The sequence below is a fragment of the Haliaeetus leucocephalus genome, unplaced genomic scaffold (genome assembly GCF_000737465.1).
Source record: "Haliaeetus leucocephalus isolate CR32 unplaced genomic scaffold, Haliaeetus_leucocephalus-4.0 Scaffold206, whole genome shotgun sequence".
Classification (NCBI taxonomy): Eukaryota; Metazoa; Chordata; class Aves; order Accipitriformes; family Accipitridae; genus Haliaeetus; species Haliaeetus leucocephalus.
The window spans coordinates 5,394,254-5,413,738 of NW_010972642.1; the positions used below are offsets into that span (position 1 = coordinate 5,394,254).

The 19,485-nt window shown below is 41.4% G+C and overlaps 1 protein-coding gene across 17 annotated transcripts in view; it reads right to left on the reverse strand.

The window, feature by feature from the left end:
* The window catches only part of CACNA1C (calcium channel, voltage-dependent, L type, alpha 1C subunit), a 409,208-nt gene that overhangs the window by 117,003 nt on the left and 272,720 nt on the right, over window positions 1-19,485 (reverse strand). For all 17 annotated transcript variants that reach the window (XM_010566185.1, XM_010566178.1, XM_010566184.1 and 14 more), the window contains exon 9: window positions 1,179-1,269. In XM_010566185.1, coding sequence (XP_010564487.1) covers window positions 1,179-1,269 — 91 coding nt within the window. The remainder of the gene's footprint in view (window positions 1-1,178; window positions 1,270-19,485) is intronic.

A 19,485-nucleotide genomic window follows, 5' to 3' on the forward strand; every position in this document is an offset into this window, starting at 1 on the left:
GAAAGTACTTGTCTACACAGCAGGTAGTGAACTTCTGAAACTTGTTGCCACAGGAGATTGTGAGGGCAGACAGCCTTAGTGGGTTCAGATAAATCCATGGATGACAGGTCCATAAATGACCACTAACAGCAAAAAGTAGAAGCATGCCCTCTAACATCTCTAATCCAATAAGCATGAATTTGGGAGCAGTAAAAGGGGACTGGAAAGTAGGAAATGGCCAGGCTTGCATACTTGCCCTCCTGTCACTGTCAGGACCTGAACACTGGGCCAGCTGGACCACAGGTCTGCCAAAACAGAGCAATTCTTATGTACTTACGATGAGCATTTGACCAACACTGAAGGGCTCAAGGTATGCCCAAAGACAGGACAGAGCCTCAAAATACTCCAGCATGGTACAAGCTATAGCACTGATATGCTTAGCCCATTTTTCAAGGAAATTTGGAGGGATTAACGTATTTCCCCCCCCCCCCAGCATAAAGTCCATTCTTTCCAAGTCATGCAAAAAGGAAGAAAAGTCTCCTCTTGCCGATTGTTGCTCTCTTTAGCATCTCTTGATGCTAAAATATATACCCCATAATATGGTATTCCATAAGTGCCATCTCATACATTCTTGAACATCTCCGTTAACTACAATGGTGCAATTTCAAGGAGGCATTACTCCCTCCTAACTGATGAATTTCTTTGTCAGTACAGTATTGTGTTCAGCATTTTAAGAGTGTAATTCAGGCTGCAGGATGGGAGATATCATCCATGTGTTTCTATTACAAGACACTGTAAAGTGTACAAGAATCATTAGAGAAATTAAAATAGACCTATCATTTCCACTTTTTGGTCTACTTATACTGGATTTGATTATCTATCACCAAAGAGGAATTTTAAAATAAGAACACTGTTACCTATGAGTTCTTCTTTTAGCTATTATGCAAACCCAGATCTGCTTATCCTGGGCATTCTGTGCTTTATTTACATCTATGTAAACCCAGAGGCTCTCCCCTAATGTCCAGAGTGAGTTTACACTGCAATTAAGATAAGAACCGGGATCAATAGATCTTCTGCACCCTCTCCTTTCACCCACTGTGGAGTTTTCTTCCCCTTAACAAGCCTGACATTTGCCCTGGCTTTAACCCACCAAGCTCAATCCAACCCCTCCATACATATATCTGTGCATATGTACTCACGCTAGCCTAGCACCGCAGTTTTCGCCTTCAATATCTGCTCCAGGGACGTTGTCTGTGTTCACGGACTCGGTCTCACTGGTGGGCATGCTCACTGTAAGAGTCAAAGGGAAGAAAAAGAGAGGGTTTGCCATTAGAACCTGGCACATCTATTAATGAATCACATGAGTGAAGGAACTGCTTTAATGAAAAGACCCTCAAGCTGCAGCTCCTGAGGATCAAGCAACTTGCTTAGCAAGTCTAGTGCCTTCCTGCACAGGCCAGGTTGGGCAGGTAGACTTCAGGAACATACACAGGTTACTCAGATGCTAAAGAAGAGTGAAGAAGCAGCTGCTCTCTTTCTTTCAGAGTCAGTTCCTGGAAATCTTATGAATGACAACCACTGAAAATTAGAGAACCTGGCAAAGCCAACAACAAGCTTTTGTTTGATTCAATGGAACACTTTAAAAAAATGCCCCTTTACTTGCACCAGCCCAACCACCTCACTGCCCTCTCCAATCTTTTGTGCGATGATTAGAATACAAAGTACCAGATTGACATGTATTCAGACAATGGCTTCTGTTAGCCTGATAGCAAGTACCACATAAATAATACCGATTGCTCATTTGTCATACACTAACTGTTAATACATTTCAACCTTACACTTATAAACTGGACCTATAGCGATAAGAGGGGAATTCAGAGACTCTGACCCATTCAGACATTAGCAACCAAGGAGCTAATGAATATGGACTATGGTGGAGATTTTATGTTGACACTGACCAGCTAAGAACTGAACAGAATCTCCTAGGCTTTTACAGAAGTATCGTGGAACAAACATCAAATGAAAGCAACCTTAGCTGTGAACCTATTTCATCTGGATCCAAGGACCTGTCACATATTCTATCTGTTATCAAACCTCAATATTTTATTTGCTTCTACAGGTCATAAAAAAAAAAAGAAATCACCATTTCCATTCCACCAGGTGCTCCCAGCTCCTATATGAGCTCTAATAAGTCCTTAATACATAATCATTCAATATAAGTTAGGGTAACGGACCGGATCCAATATGTGTCCTCTTCCCTCCTCCCCGCTTTTCAAATACTCAAAACAAAAGAAAAAATGATACTTAAAACTGAGTGATGGAGGAGTTAAACAGATCTCTCAGATGCCTGGTAGAACTTCAGAACATGACCTGTATTAGCAGTTGGATATATATCTCAGATGAAACTTGAGAGCATGCACTATTAGCTGTTAGAGAGCCTTCCAATAGCCTTTAAGAATATGTTACTCAATACTAAGAACATATCTATTTGTGGGTCCTTGGAGTAAAAGGAGGCAATGTAGAAAAAATAGGTTCTGCATTTCAATTGGGCAGATGTTTAATGGGCCATGGTACCAGGTCTTCTTTCAAAAGCTAGAAAAATATCAGAAGGTTCTTCCAAAGAGGTCATGGGTTGCTGCTTTGAAAACATTATGGTAGAAATGTCCCTCAAAATGAACTATCTTTCCTTCATCCCACCCCAACAATTCACATGCCTACAACCCATGTCTTAAGAAATCTAAAGTTCTTGTGCTGTGTTCTAAGGACCACATGAAATAATGAACTCTTTAGCACTCTTGACATAAGTATGAAATATTGTACTCTAATGGTGCCTGTTCCTTTACGAAGACTAGATGTTTTAATAATCTTGCCTATTTGGAAAGACAAATTAAATAATCAACTGAATTCATATTTTGATGTACATGAAACAGTCAAGGAAGCTGTAGGAAAAAACAACATTCATAATTAAAATCTTCGGTCCAGACCAAGCTCTTCAGGAAAAAAACCCAAACATTGATATTTCGCAAGTCATCTTTGAAGATGAGGTAAAGCACTTTCAAGACATATTTGAGCTTATTTGCAAATGGAAAACAATTTGGAAGACATTAGCAAGAGATTGATTTGCAGAGCAGCTTATTAGCTTGAGTGCATGAAGAGGACACTGCACAAGCAATAGAAAAAGCAAGGCACGCACATGCAGAAATACACAAAGCTATATTATATGTCAGTCTGTATAGAGATATATAGACATACACACACACGGATACACGTAGTGTGGACACAGAGTGCAGTGGAACATTACCATGGGTTTCTGTGGAGTGACTAAACCAAGCAAACTTTCCTTTCTTCTTATCAGGCAAGCCAGCTGGAGTGCTTCCTTTCACAGACAAGATGGTCAGTGTCAAGTACCAGGAACAAGACATCAATAGAGAACATGCAGCCAGTGACAGGCAAAAGAAAAAAACAAGGAACTCAGCTTACACATGACATCCACGTCTGTCTGAAAACTTCATCATGTGAATTAAAAGTACAAAATGAAAAACAAAGGTATACGGAAGTATGAAATATCATAACAGATCTTCAGAGAATAACACTTCCTTGCCTTCTGCTCTTTTTTATATCTGGCTTCTGAGAACATGAAGCTGCTGAATTTAAGTTTATGGGTCAAATCTTTTTTCCATTGACGTCAATGGCAAAACTGTTCTTGTTTGACTGTCTGACCTATTGAAACTGATGAGACTAAGGCAATCGCAATGTGTCCCCAGGTTATCCCCTGACCCTTAGGGTAAGAATCTGGACTAGCCTATTTTTGAATGAGGTTCCTTGGCTTTCTTCCTAAACGGCTCCAATATCTAGAAACTCTTTCAAAATTGTCAGAGCTGCTAAAGGAAAGTTGTTGGGGTAATCACATTTCTCTGTTCTTCCCCATCTCTAGAGATTAACAACCTTCATCCAGCACTCATACATATACTGCCTTACCCAAACTAGGATACCCCTAGACTATGTCTCATGATCTCCATTTGAGTTTACATGTAGCATTCACCCTCTGATGCCCTCCTGCTGCATGGCTTTTCATGGCATTACTTAATGTTGATCCTCTGCCTGTTGTGCACAGAGCTCCTCAGCCCATGCAGATCAAAGGTGCACGCATAGAGACATCTTAGAGCGTACTTGGCACTTCCCCAATCTTACTGTTGCAAAAAGCCAAATTTAAGTAAAGTGAGGGATGCAGGTGCAGTGGCACACGGGCTGAAGAGACCCCTGTGGTTCAGGCTAGCTTGCTGGCACTAGCTCACAGGCATTTATTACACTGCACTGATGGAAAATGTTAAGGACAATAAAAAGTATTAAGATAGTATCAAGTATTAGAGGAATGACGGCCTAGAAGTCAAAGGTCAGGACAGATGGGAGATTAGGACTGTATTCCCCAATGTGGTATGCTCTCAGCAGGGCAGTCACTTACTTTACCTGACACCTCACATCCCCTTCAATATCAGGGGATAATCATGTGTGCAGATGCTGTGAGGTTTATTCAGGCCAGTTAACAAATCCTGAAAACAGAAGATGTTGCAGAAGAGTTGTGTATAAACTGGACCTGAATATGAGAGGAAGTAGACCAAATACTGCCCAGATGGCTTTGTTATCTGACTCGGTTCTCAGAGACACAGACCTTGTGCCCACACCCTGGCTCCAGTCTAGAAACAAGGCAGGCATTTTTTGCAGTCCGGGTAATTAATTACTGGAACCATGTACCAAGAATGCTGGTGGTAAATCCACCACAGGAATGTTTTAATCAGGAAGAGATGTTTATTTCTAAATGGTGGGCTCTAGTCCAGACCAGAGTTATGTTTAGGACCATCGTATACAGACTATGCCATCTCAGTGGCCGCTTCCTCCCTGTAATTTTGGGAGCTGAGAAAAAGGCAAGAAAGAGGCAAATGCAGATTTCCTCCCACCTGGGCACAAAGTGACTTAGCAGTGGAAATCCTGGTGCCTTGTGTCTTGTGCCATGTGTCAGTGACCTATGCAGTCTTACAGGAGTGGTTCCCTGTCAACTTCAAAAAATTCAGTGCTTGTAACCAAACCAGAGATCTCCAGAGGGCTTTGTTGTGCCAGGCATAGAGGGATCCCACCTCCCCACTTCCTGGCCTTCAAGCAGACCATTAAAGCTTCCATCTACCACATATTTTGCATTGAAGGCACTTCAGTGTCCAAACTGCAGCACAGGCAAGGCAGCGATCGATCCCCATGCATACTATTCAACTGCCCACCTAATACCTAAGGTATTAGGTCAAACAACTAAATATCAATGCTGTATATAGCTGACTTGTTAACAGTAGAGAACACCTCTGTCCCCATGCTTATCCATCCTAAGTGAGAGCAGGCTGTCAAAGGAGTGAGAAGGCATTTCCATTCAGGCAGTTTGCCTTTGCCTGACTACACCAGGAGCAGCAGCATTCCAGCTAACAGGGCAATGAATACACAGAGTGGGCAGCTTGCATCAACCAAACCAGTACAGTGAACCACTGACAACAACACAGGGACAGGTCCCATAGAAGATATTACATATTTCACAGAATTCTGGAATAGTTTGGGTTGGAAGGGACCTTTAAAGATCATCTAGTTCTAACCCCTCTGCCATGGGCAGGGACATCTGTCACTAGCTCAGGTTGTTTAAAGCCCCGTCCAACCTGACCTTGAACACTGGTGCATCCTCAACTTCTCTGAGAAACCTGTTCCAGTGTACCTATTCCAGAAGCAAATCATGGTGGCTTTGCTTTCATGGGAATCTCTTTTTTTGGATTTATCATCACATCCGTAATTCACTCTGGTTGATGAAATCTCCCATTAGTTACATATTCTCTAGGTAGCATAGCATAGCAATTTTTTTAGAGGGAAGTGAAAACTTTTTAAAGGTGTGCAAGTATCTTATGGTTTCAACGGAGTGCAAACCATAAGGACCAGTAGGTTTTCTACTCTACAGTTGCTTCTGAAGCCTTTGTGCTTCTTACATCTTGCCACAGTGTGGCTCATCTCTGAATGTAGACTTTTTCTCCTGGACCACCTAAACTCCGATTTCACATTTCTTATATAGCATTCCTGCAGCAGCTAAAGCAACAACAAAAGCTACGTAGCAGCTTCCTTAAAAAGAACTCTGAAAAATGCTTCATGTTATGTTAATTCTAGCTCTGAGGCCCAACAGACAGAAATAAGGACAAAGAGTCTGCAGTCTGTGACTGGCTAGACAGACAGATGTGCAAGACCCTTTGAGAGCCTCTGTTCCACGTCACTGGCATGAAGCATTGATACTAACTCTACTCTTGCACTAACATCCAACAAAATGCCCCATGGACATGCAATCAATTATTAGATGGCAGGTTGCCAAAAGACAGCCAACCACCGAAACAGAAAGCTGGCACAAGCAAATACCCTTCTGTGTAGCCCAGGATAATTTGTCCTTTACGCGCTCAGAGAATAATATTAGCTCCCAGTTCAGAAATATCATTACCACTGTTGCATCTTGCATTTATGACATGTTTGTTATCTCGGCAGTGGAAGTAGTTCTAATATTCAGATTTATCTCTCTGGATTACATAATGTTGCCACACTTGTTGCTGAATCTCACTTTAATACTGTGACAATTTAAGATCCTGAGAAGATTGTGCCTGGGCAATGGGTGCCAAGTTCCACAAACATAGACAAAGCATAAACTTTTCACAGATTTTAATAGGGTACGTTACTACATGACTTTGCAGATCTGTGCATTAGTTTTAGAACTGGGTATGTCAGAGGCTATTCACATCGCCTGACTTCACATCTCTGATTTAGCTGTTTGAGTTAGGCTACAGAGGCAGATGGATTCCTATCACAGGTTTTCTGAATGCCATACGGATGTCTCCCTCAACCGTATGGACAGGCTGGGCATTTACCTTATGCCCTTGGGTTAGGTACCTGACTTGAAACAGTGTGACTATCCAACAGTACGTTCATTCATATTGAAAAGACCCGTAGTGGATTTTCAGATTAAGAAAAGCAACAATACACTTGATTGTTTTTTCTAATATGCTCACTTAGACTCCAATTTCTCCAACACTCCAATTTCTACTGGTATTGAATTACTTTGCAAAATATGGGTCTAAATAACCCCTTTTGCCCACGCTGGCATTTGAGGTTAGAAGGACCTGACATCACTCTACCACCATTTCACCTTATTGTGTCACCTTGGCCGTATCACCAAGCCTTTCTACATATCTGTTCAGTTTCTCTAAAAGGGGGATTATAATTCTGCACTCACCTTGCAAATCTCTCCGAGATCTGCAGATGAAACACATTACAATAAGCGCTAAGTACCATAGTTATTACTGATGCTAATGTCTCCCAAGCGGGACTCTGCAGAACTATAAAGCAAACCTAAAGAGCAAAGAAATCCTGTGAATTCTCCGGCTGGGATTTAAGAGTTCTTTCTCCATCAAGCACAACAAGAATAAATTGCAATATCCAGGCTGCTTCCTTTAACAGAATGTGCATCAAGTGAATGACTTTGTCTCCAGTAAAAATCCTGCTTCCCACGGTGCCTTTCATGCCCATCATTTCATGAATGAGTCTATGGGCAGCTGTCAGAATATCAATCTACTCATATTTTTTTGGTGGAGAGCTCTTATTTTAATTAATATGTGACTATTGCCTAGCTTTCCTTTTCTCATTGCCTGTTTTGGAAATGCTGCACTCATTCATCTTATTCATTAACTTAAATAAGATACAGCTTTCATTCTGCTACATGCATACAGTGTCTTGGGAACAATCAGTGAGTATGTTCTTAAATGCAAGCAGCATGCAGAAAGTAAAATGTGCAGAGGTAAAAGATTAGTTTTCTCTAGATATCCTGATTTTGTCAGGAAAATACACTAGATATGACTGGGGAACTCTTGTGTTTTCTGTTTTGAAAAGGAGTTCTGCAATAGGAAGTCTTCTATAGGAGAAGAGGAAAAAGAACTTGAACTATATGTAGGATCTTGGTGGTTACATGCCTCCCAAAGTTAGACAGAATGCATCAATGAACCTAGCACAGTAAAAAAAATCAAGAACAATTGTGAAAATACTTGGAAAATCCTTACCAAGGGCTCAGAGGCCAATGCTCATACTAACAGTATTATACACACAATATTACATTAAATCCACATCATATATATACTTTGCATAACCTAATTTTGTGTTACATACAAATGACTGCAATTGCAAGGAGAGAGCTTGATTCACACTTTCACTCAAGGTCAGCCACAGAATTTAAGATAGTAATAAAGAGCCATGAAGTGATTGCCAGTTGTATCCACTTCAGTGAAAAAAAGAAAAAGGCTTTCGGTAAAAAGATCTTTACACCAGTGAACCAGCAGCAAAGGTGCCACAGCTAGCACGTAGTAACAAGACCTGTCATCACAGTAAAACCAGGCTGGGCATTGGACTGCATCAGAGAAGAGTGATGCAGTGTAGCACTGTTTTACTGAATGGAGTAGCAGAAAGTAGGAACATTGCCAATACTGAGATGGAGTATCGTATCATCAAACGTTTCATACACAGATAAATTATATACTTTATAATATAAATTGCAATGTATATCTTTTATATAAAACCCTCCTTGTTTTCACATGTCCTCCTCCCCTTCCAGAGTGTCACCGTATGCACATACACTTCCTATGACGGTGAGGGGATATAGCCATGCGCTAAGTGAATTTATACCATACACAAAGAGGAATAGGAGAGATAGCGGCATGTATCAGTTGTGCAGGCATGTGATTAACAGATCTGTTATTACCACATGCAGATCACTGCACACCTATGAATGCATTACCTTGCTACTAATTAGTCTTCCTGGGACTTATTTTAGTATAATAAACTCCTCAGCTACTTTAAACAGCTGCAGTTTTTCTTCTTTTTATAGCAATATTGACAGTAATATGCTGCGTTCCTCAAATATTTGTTCATTTCACCTGGTGAGTGGAAAGCACATTGCACAGAGGACCACATAATGGGCACAGTCAAACTCCTGGCCCTACCAAGGGACAGCCTTTGCAAGCCTCACAGATGTTCTGTTCTGTATTTGAAGGGAAGAATTTAAAATCCTCTTCGCATTTCCCTTCCTGAAGGGTGAAGATATTCTTTGCATAACCTGTGGTATCTCAAATGTCTTTTAAGTACAGGACGTAGGACTCACCCAGACTTTATGGAAAGGAGTCTAACTCTGCTAAAAAGGACAAGATGAGTAGTCTCCCTGGGTAACTGGTTGTACTGCTGAGCAAACTTCTAAGTCTGCAATAGGAGTCCCTTCACTGCAGAGTATCTGCCTGCAAGTGCAATGGAAGTAACTCTCTTAATGCCTGTGGCTGAAGAAGGACAGATGGGCTGGGTCACAGGGTGACAGAACTGCTACCAGAACAGATCTTGAAAGATATCTCTCTCCTGAATCTGGATTCTCTTATGACATCCTAAACTGGTTTTCTTGTCTGATAAATGACTTGTATTGTTTGCCTTGTTAGGAGCAACAACTAATGTGCCAAAGTGCAAGGCATTTACTTGCCAGTACATGGTGTAAGTTTCTGGTGTCAGTCTAATACCTTTTAGCAATGCTTCTCATTCCCCACAGAATTCTGAAGCAATTCATTAAAAAAAAAAAAAAGAAAAGAAAGAAAAGAGGAAAAGTAAAACAACTGAGGATCTATGACTCTTTCAACAGTATTTTGTGGTGGTGAACAAATCACAACAGCACATTCTGAATGGTTCTGCAAGATTTCTCTTTCATTCTTTATGATTTTTAGCAGAGGAAGGTAGGACAGCTGCAGTGCCATCAAATGTGCCTGAATCTATCCTCCAAAATGATACATGGGCACAACAAGCAGGAGCACCTCACCTGAAAACCAGAAGGATTCTATTATTGCAGGCTGGTCTGGCAGGCACCTTAGAAATGCGGGCATGAGAGCTGCAAACACTGTAGATAATGTGTTGGGAAGTGATACAAACATTGATCATGAACAAAATAACTAACCACAAAGAAAGTGCCCTCAAGACAGTAAAATCAACCACTAAAAGAAAAAAAACTCTCCTGCTTTGATCCTTTTTGTCCCTCTAATAATCATGGCGCTATTCATATTTTGCTTACTAGCACTGTTATTAATGAAAATAACCAGCACATAAGTTTCAAGCACAAATGTGGTTTTAAAGCAGGCCACGTGTTTCCTGAAATTCCTGTGCATGGGGGAACTTCTGCGCCTGCCCACCCATACAAATATACACCTGTGTGGTGAACCAGTAACTTTGATGAGGATCTCTACTTAAGCCAAAGCATCTTTGTTCTTTCAGTTCACAGTCCTGTGAATGTCTTCCCTGTGGAGTCCAGGAGAAGCAAAAAAATTACAGAAGCTAGTTCCGACTCTATCTGCTTAGGGCATCAGAAACTCTCTGGTGAGTGCTGCTTGCCACCTAGACTGCTAAGCTTCAAAGTGACTGAGATGCAGCGCTGGCTGTTTTATGACATTCCTGCCTGTCACAAGCCATTTCAAGGTGGGTGATGCCTGAAAACTCAGTGAGTGGCCTACAGTTTGTGAGCACATGAGAGGATATGTCAGGACAGCAGGAACTGTTTGGACAGTGCAGCAGGTGGGGAGCCATGGACATCTTTCCCAGAGGGAGCTCGCAGAGCCCTGCAGCCAGGGAGCTTACGCAGGAATTGTGCCAATGAGAAGGTAGGTCTCTCTGAGGACTATATCTGGTATAGAAGGACACCATTCTCCTGGAGGCTGGCCCTTGTTGGCAGAACATCACAAAAAAAACGGAGAAGTGAATGTGAGGGAGAGATTGGGCTGTATTATTTCAAAGGACAGGCAAGGCAACTGGACAGAGGCTGGGCCATGGGTGAAGGGACTGTGGGAAAGAATAAGTGACGGAATATTTTCATCTGAAATACCACTCTGCAAGCTGAAAAAGTAGTGTATGCTTCCTGCATCTGGGAAGACTTAATTTAGGAGTGACTTCCTTAAAATATTTAAGCATTAATATTATCAAGAAAAGAGAGCAGCAAGGCCCTGTCCATCTGAGCAGTCCCATTGCACAAGCAGTGCCTGACAGAGATTAATTCTTGGCAAGTGCAGACATTTTCTAATAGCAGTATTCATGTGGGATGTGTGAGAAGGCTCCTGGATGATGCCTTCCTTGACGGTAAACAATCAAGCAATTCAGTTCACTGATTGACAGGTACAGCAACACACACATCAGATCTAGGTCACTCTGGAGCCAGGGCTGTGTGAAAGCACTGGACCCCTACAGTTGCATTCATGGATCGCACTGAACAGACTCTATTCAGCTTCATGATCTGAAATGGAACTTACCTCTCCTATTCTGAAATGTGCATAACATTCTGTTTTGAAACCCTAGTCTGCTACATTTCTTCTGTGCCTAGTAAATAAAATGCTTGTGATTTTGCGTGCTGCTCCTGCATGTGGTGTTCTTTCAGACACTTTGCTAGCATAATGACTAGTCTGATACTAGACACTATTATCACAATATCACATGAGTCAGAAGCATGAGACATGCTAGCTGGGCAGGCTCTGTGTTACTGTGCAGCCAGGAGAAAAGCAGCGAATTGAAGTTAAAGAGTTTTGCCCTTAAAGTCAGCTTGTCAAACCTGTAATTAAAGCTTTTATACCTCTTGAGTAGGGCATTGAGAATAGGTCAATTACCCGGAGCCAAAGAAACAGGCATTTTATAGTGGCCTTGAAATAACAGATTCCTAGTTTGCAAATACTTCTAGCATGCAGGAGAGTGAGGGACTGATAACAACAGCTTGAGCTAAGCTTAGTGTGGGCAGGTGTTATGCAAGCTTCCCTCACACAGCTGTGTTAAAGCAAGTCATTCGTGACCTGGCATAGCCCTGTTATTCTGCTCGTGGTTCTTCAAACAGCTAGATAATACACTTACATTTTGATCTGCACATCTGTGAGGATCCACGCAGCTCTGCCACTGCATCCTTGTTCTGATACTTAACCCTTCTGCTACTTCAGCCTATGGATTTCAATGTAGTTGGTAACATCCTCATCCTGATCTCCAGTGACCCCCGTGTTACCTACCCTTGGGTCAACTACAAGACCTCTATAGTTTGCACTTACAGGGACATGTCTGACTGCAGTCCTTCCTCAAGTGGACAAGCAGTGAGATTCATCATGCTGTGGTTTGTGAACTTTGTAAATGGAAATGAGGATGTGAGCAGCACTACGAACACCCATGGCCCCTAAAGCTGACTTTGAATTTAGGCCTCAAGATCTGAAAGGCCAATTCTCTAATCTGTTGACTTATCTCTACAACCATGCTAACTGAAGAGCTGCTGTAATCAGCAGGCAGACTCAGTGCAACAGCTATTTTCAGTTTGGTTCCCCAGTTGGAAACATTTTCCTTCCCCCGCCACCTCTCCAGGCTTGATGCTGTTTATGAGATAACTGGGATGGAGAGACCTGCTTTTCTTCCCAGGAGCAAATACAAGCAGAGATTTTTATGCTATTAGCAGACTGTACTGGAGTGGATGTGAAGTTTCTCACCCAATAAGCAGAAGTGAGCAGGCACAGAAAGAGAGCGTGACCGCTGCTCCCTCAGCGCCAGGCCTGTACTGGGGTCCTGCTGCAAGCTTACCAGGCTTCCCACCAAAGCGCTGAAAAGAGCTGGGTGCCATTCATAACTGGTGGCTCTTCTCAGCTGCACCAGCACTGGCTATCAAGTCGGTAACATATATACTAGTTCGGCTGTGTAACATCGCCCAGAGTCCTTGTCTGCGAGCTCCGCCAGAGGAACATCCCGGCTCTGCAGACCTCCTGCCAGCTACAGCTCACTGCGCCGCCCCACCGCACTGCCTTCACAACAGCAGGGTCGGCTTTCTAACTCCACTTGCATTTAAAACAAAATACTATTATCTTTGCTGCCTTGTGTGCTTGCTCATGAATCGATTTAAGAAAGTGATGGACTACATGAGCTACCTTGCAGTCAGGGGCAGGGAAGGCGGAGGATATGACAGTTTCTGTGGGAGAGCTCTGCTAGTGCACCCCTGGCCTCCCTCAGCCTGTCCTGGTCTCCTAGAGGCTCCCCAGTTTGACCTCTTCTCACACAGAGCTCTTGGACTGGGCCAAGGAATACAAGGTCTGGACCTCAGTATTTATCTTCCTGCAAATGAATCTTCAAGTTACAATATAAAATACATAAAGGAAAAAGAAGAGATAGGTAGATAGGTCATGATGAATACACACTTAGACCGAGGGGGGGAAAAAGCTCATATCAGAACTATTTCTTTTACAGTTGGTCCTATCACATTCTTCTATCTACCAAGATCACTTAAGACATTCAGCTTATAAGAACTATAATGAAGGTTCTAGTTGTACTAAACTTTTCTTACATGTCTTTGGACTAACCACACTCAGTTGCCTCTTCTGAGGCACTGGATGGCATTTTTGACATCCGACCGGGGATATGCCCTTCCAACTATCACACTGCAAGAGTACAAGCCACAGCTGCTATACTTGATCTGTCAGTCCACAACGAAGGTCTTGGGTACCATGAAGTGTCTAAATTGGCATTAGATTAATATGTTTAGGCAGCTGAACCCCACCTATACTAGCTTTGGTTTTCTGTAAAAAGGAGGTACATACACATACTTTAATTTATGTATACACACTGTGGCTTTGATCTCAGTTGGCAATACTGTAATACAACTAATTCTCACCCCCAAGAGTTGTTTCTAACTCCAAACGCATGCTCCGTGTCCCTCAGCAACGATTACTGAACACCACAGTCTCTCTCCTAACAGTTCTTTATACCACATTAAAAAAAATCCTCTGGGTTTCAGCTGCTCTCAGTCCTGCTCACCAATGCTTTCTTCTCAATGAAGAGACTCTTAAGGCTACATCTGCAGCGGTAACTGATTTTCAAACACTGATCACAGGTCATTCTCACTGACTTCAGCAGGAACTGCTGAATACTCCACAGTTTTTAAAACCACTTTATAAGTGCCCTTATAAAGATTTAAGAGCACATTTTAGGCATCTACTTAAAAAAAAAAAAATAATGGCCTTGCTGTATAAATACTCAGCTTGGGGGTTTGTGGCATATCTTCCTAAAATTTTCTGTGGAGATCCTGGTACTGAGTGCCTTCTACACCTTTCTAACCATGCAAAATAAAGCACGTTCAAACCGTCAGAAGCTATGGCAATGGCAGTTTTCTCACAGACCGTTTCCTCTAAGTCCTTTCTTGAGAAGTGGAATCACAATGTCAGTGGATAAATCTTGACAGCTTCAAGAAGTACTTCCCAACAGGGCAGATAGAGATTAATTTATTTGCACAAAGGTATCTTCCCCAGCTATATAAACAATGGATTCCCTCTAAAGCCTTACCTTCAAAGATATTTCTCTGTAACGTATTAGTACTATAAGAGGATTCCTACATCAACATAAGTCTCTCTTCCAGCAGGCAAAACAGAGGTGTTATCTCACCAGGCAGTCTTTGCTAGGGAAATAGCTTTTATAGTAGATAAACTTAATGCCCTATCAACATTAATGTCAGCCTCTATATGCTGTAGCTGGTCACACATCACTGCTCTGGCAGTTCTCAGTGTAATGTTGTTTGCACTCCAGGTTACAAGAGTCAGGGAAGGGAGAAGCTGGAATAAACTAAGTTGAACACCACAAGCCAGATCCTCAGTTGCAAGAGAGCAAGAGCACATGTAGATCATCATAAAACTTTTTCAGTCACAGAGGATCTTATAGGAAGAGTTTTTTCCCAGATGTGAACTACAGCAGCCTGGGACCTTATTTCATTTACATACCTTTTGATGCCTGCAAGAAAGTAAGCAGAAAAATTGAGCCTGCAGGCAGAAATTAGCACATTCTGGAGTTTGGCACAGAGATTTGGTAGATGCTCATTGCAGTGACCCTTTCAGGGTCATTTAATTATCTCAGAGCTGTCACTATTCACCAGCACTCACTCAAGAAGCTGGCTGCTGGAGTCAGATGCATGCCTGAATTTGGCCCACCTTCCCCAAACTGAAGAGTTACTTTGCTCTACTTTCTAGAAACGCTTTTCCCACTTCACCAAACAATATCAGGCCTTCTGTTCTATGTTGGAACAACTTACTGCAGAATTATAGATTGTAACACTGGCCACAGCTTTGTCCTGAGGCTTCCTGAATATCAGCAGCTTTTTCTTCTTTTGCTCTCCACTCGAACAAAGGAAACAAATTGTTTTTTCCAAACTGTGCTTTGACATAAAACACAGGCTTGAGCTAAAATGCTTCTACATCTCGTTTGGTTAGATAGGATTTACCTACCCTTGGCAGTAACTATCAGCAGAGGAAGGGGAAGAAGGTTTTCAAATGGTTTCTTGCTTTTTGTTTTATGATCAAAGCTTCCTTTCAGCCAGAAAGAGAAACTGGGAAGTTGTGAAATCTACAGAACAATGAACCTAAATGCTGCTTTTTAATAAAAGCTGGGTTGTGAAATTTAATTACTAATAAAAACCAAACTTGTTGATTAACTTACACAGTGAACCATCCATACATTCAGGGGAACAAGAAAATCGTATCTATTAAAGTGATTAAGATGATTACAGTGAATTCCCAGAGAAGGAAAATAGTTCAAAACCACCCTGATCAAACCTGTAAATGCCTTATGTGATACAATCCAAGGTCAAAATTATAGTCTAGAAGGCAGAGAATTGTGTGAGAGACACTGGCATTGGGAGTGTGGGTGACTCTGAGAACCTTGTTTAGCCTTCCTGTGCCTTTTTCTTTAAATTAGACAAAAGAGCCCAGAACAACATTTCTCCAAATATTAACCTGCATACATATTTTAAAGAATCAATGTTGTATATGAAGCATTTCTAAGCATAATTTAACCCCCAAATTTTTAATTTCACTTTGTTAAGAAAGCTAATTTTTTTTCCTCTCTAAGTATTTCCTCTTTTCTCCTCTTGAAAATGGGGAGAAAGACAAAACAATCAAGGATAAGGCCCTACTGCTTCCTTGCTTTTTTGCTCACAATAAAAAAGAAAGCAACCTGTGAAGATAGTCAGGAGGGAAGTCTACTCTCAGTTGTGGTTTTATTCCAATAGGAAAAAGTCAAATGTTGGCACCATAGTTTTGTTGACTTTGATGGAACATGGGGCAAAAGTGGAAGCAGAATCACCCTGAATGATCTTTTTTTCTTTACTTCAGCTGCACATAAAGTTACACAATGAAAATCACACTTTTAAATGGCACCTTTACTTTCTCTCACCTACAGTGCTGAGTATCATTGCCCTAGGTACTCTGCTACCGCAGCTGCCTACAAGGTCACTATGAAGCCTCACAAATACTTTCTTGTTCCTTTCTGATATACGTTGGTTTTTCCTTTTAAGGATATAAAAGTTTATCTGGGTCTGATCCCACATTTCCTTAAGTACAGTTATCGAAGCAAAATGCTTCTAATGACAGTGGGTCAAATTCATGCCAGATACAACTGCATTTTAGCCAGTGGAATTACGCACTGGCTAAACAGTACTATCTGGACTATTCAGTCCTGTAAGCAATTTCAGATCCCAAATATCTCATGCTCTCCCTTTGGTGAATGACGGTTACACAATATTGAAGTCATGTGAGCAGAGAGAAGCCTCTGGCGCATCAAGACCTCACATTGGGCAGCATTTTCAAGTGCTGACACTTGCATGTTTTGTTACCGACCTCAGATGAAACAGAATGCCCAAGTCCTTACCCAGGCAAAATCCCCAGCAACTTCAGTAGGATTTTTGCCTAAGAACTGCAGGAGTGATTCAGCCCAATGTGAGAACTAATGTCCCAGAAGCTTCTTCTAGGCAGCACGCTAATTATAGACTCAAGCTTGACATCTGTAGCACAAACCCATGCAGAATTTTGCAACCTGAGCTTCTCTGTGAAGAAGAGAACAACCACACAACAAAACCAAAGCTGACTTATCATTTACAAAGGCCTTTTTGTAAGTGTCCTCAAACTATAGTATTTATATTAAAAGCAGCGTATAAGCTATTTCAAAAAGATGGCAGAGTAGAAAAATACCACTGGGACTGTTTTCTACAGAGCATGCATTGGGCACAGCACACAGCTGGGAGTTGCTGTCACTCCCATCCAAGCAAACCACATTTTGGAACCTCAGCAGCCGAGTACATGGAGTTTTTTTCCCCTAGAAGAAACTGGTGGTGCAGTGAACACCAAAAAGCACTTCTTCTGTCCCTCTGTCTCCAGGTGAAAGAGAATAAGTCTATCACAGCTACTAAACTCCTTATGAAACACCTGTCAGGTGCCCTTGTGAAATACCTACAACTGTTGGCACTGTAGCTAATCTTTTTCTTAGTTACCAGATGATTATTTTCCACATCAGTGGACAATGATAAAAGTAGATGACATTGTGCTTTCTTCCGCTTTAGATGAGGTTTTGACAGATAATAAATTATTTTACAACACTGGCTTTTATTTCCTTGTATTTACGCATGGAAAGCAAAATGCAACCAGGTTGTATGATACCGTTCTCAAATCACCAACTGGTATTGGAGGAACTAAACTGATAAAGGTTTCATTTTCCAGCCTGTGCCTCTTACAGCTTTTGCTTAGATGATCTTAAATCCCATGCGAGCACCCTGTGGTTTTTTAATTGCTTTTTGACAATAGGCAAAAATCCTCTGAAATATCAAGCTGTACGTGCCTGTCAAGGGGTGGTTGCCCATGTCCTTCCATGTGTATGTGAAACATGTTGGGACAAACTCTGCAGATGAAACTAGAATAAATCAGGGTGAACTGACTTGCTGTCAACAGACAAGTTCAAGTGTGTTTCAAGTGTGTTCTGTTAAACAGGAGACAAAAATTAACTCAGTACACCATCTTTTTGCTTGTAGAATAAGACGACATGAGTTTCAAGGCAGTAATGGTCAAGACTGAATTTAAAATAGACATCTTGTAAATATACTCACTCATTTTCCCCTCTGCATCTTCCATGTTAATTCCCTAACTGTGTACTTACCCATTAAATTTCATCATAGAAAATGGACCAAGAATTTTTAGGCCACCCTGAAATTTTAGCCGGTAACCAAGTCTTTGAAAATCCTCTTATGTACTTTCTACCTTAGACATTATCCCACAGCACCGTGCTATTTTTCCAGGGTGAAAGTAGTAAGCTACTTCTTTGTCAGTACACTAAGCACATGCTTTGGAGGCCAAAGAACAAGCTGACATATGAAATTACTAAATGTAAAAATTGAACATGTTGCTGTTCTTTTGTCTTGCTATCCTGATTACATCTGTACACAAAACTCTCTCTAGCCAACAGCTTCAAACCGCTAACTTTCCCAAAGGGTTGCACAGGATTTAGTGACAGCTTTCATTAAAGTCAACGGAAAGTATTTGGTACATAGCCTCACTGAGATCCATGGAGTCTCCTTGTGGTATATAAGTTGACTTTGCAAAAGGAAGTCAACAGGAATTGGATAGATAAATTCTAAAATGCCTGAACTTTTAGAGAAAGGTGGTCATGCTTTTATCCCTGTTATGTAATAGAGTTAAACTACTACTGGATCTCTTGGGAATAAAACCCTGTTTGGGCTGAAATTACTGAGGCTTCTATTTCTAGAGTTCTCAAATTCTTCTCTTCTCCTGTTTGAACCACCAGCTCTCCTGTTCTCATTTCTGGCCCGATGTTCAGAAGCACAAAGGGTTTCCATGAAAGGCACAGATTTTCCAAAAGTTGTAATGGTCCAGGAGGTCCCAGTTCCTTCTAAAAGTTTTAATTTTGCAGCTGCAAACTTCCTCTCTGTCTCAAAATCATTTCTCCTAGGGAAGACTCTCATAAGCCTGTAATCAAATACACTCTACCACCTAATCATGATTAGTGCTGTTCACAAGTAACACTGGTTTTAGCAGTGAGACAAAATCCGTGGTCCACCAAAAAGTTAGGTTGCAGTTGATTCCTTATAGGTGGTGAACTCCAATCTTAACAAACATTTCCAAAGGTCACTAAGGCACCACAATAGGTGCTCTGAGGTGAAGATTCAAGACTATTTCTTTTTAAACAGCTTAGTTTTTTACATATTTTAGAACCTGCCTGTATTTCTGTACTACTTGTTTTCAGTTGGGCATTTTCTATTCCCACTTTAACTGAGGCATAAATCTGCATGTAGAGTCAACCCCCTCCCCACACCTTTCATTATTTAATTTACTATCGGAAGTATTGTTACATGCTTTTGATAGGCAACACATTGATTTGTACTGTTACTTTTCTGCTGTGTTACATGAAAACCTGATTATCTACAGCCATCAGTCCCATTACAATAGAGCCCTGGTGTATGATTAGTCTTTAAATTTTTGTAGGGTAAGCTGCTTGCAAATCAGCTCTTGAATTTACAGCACTACCTTGGATATGACTTAACTAGAAAAATGAGTTGTCTTGAATCACAGAATGCCTTTGTTATCAGATCCCAGGCCA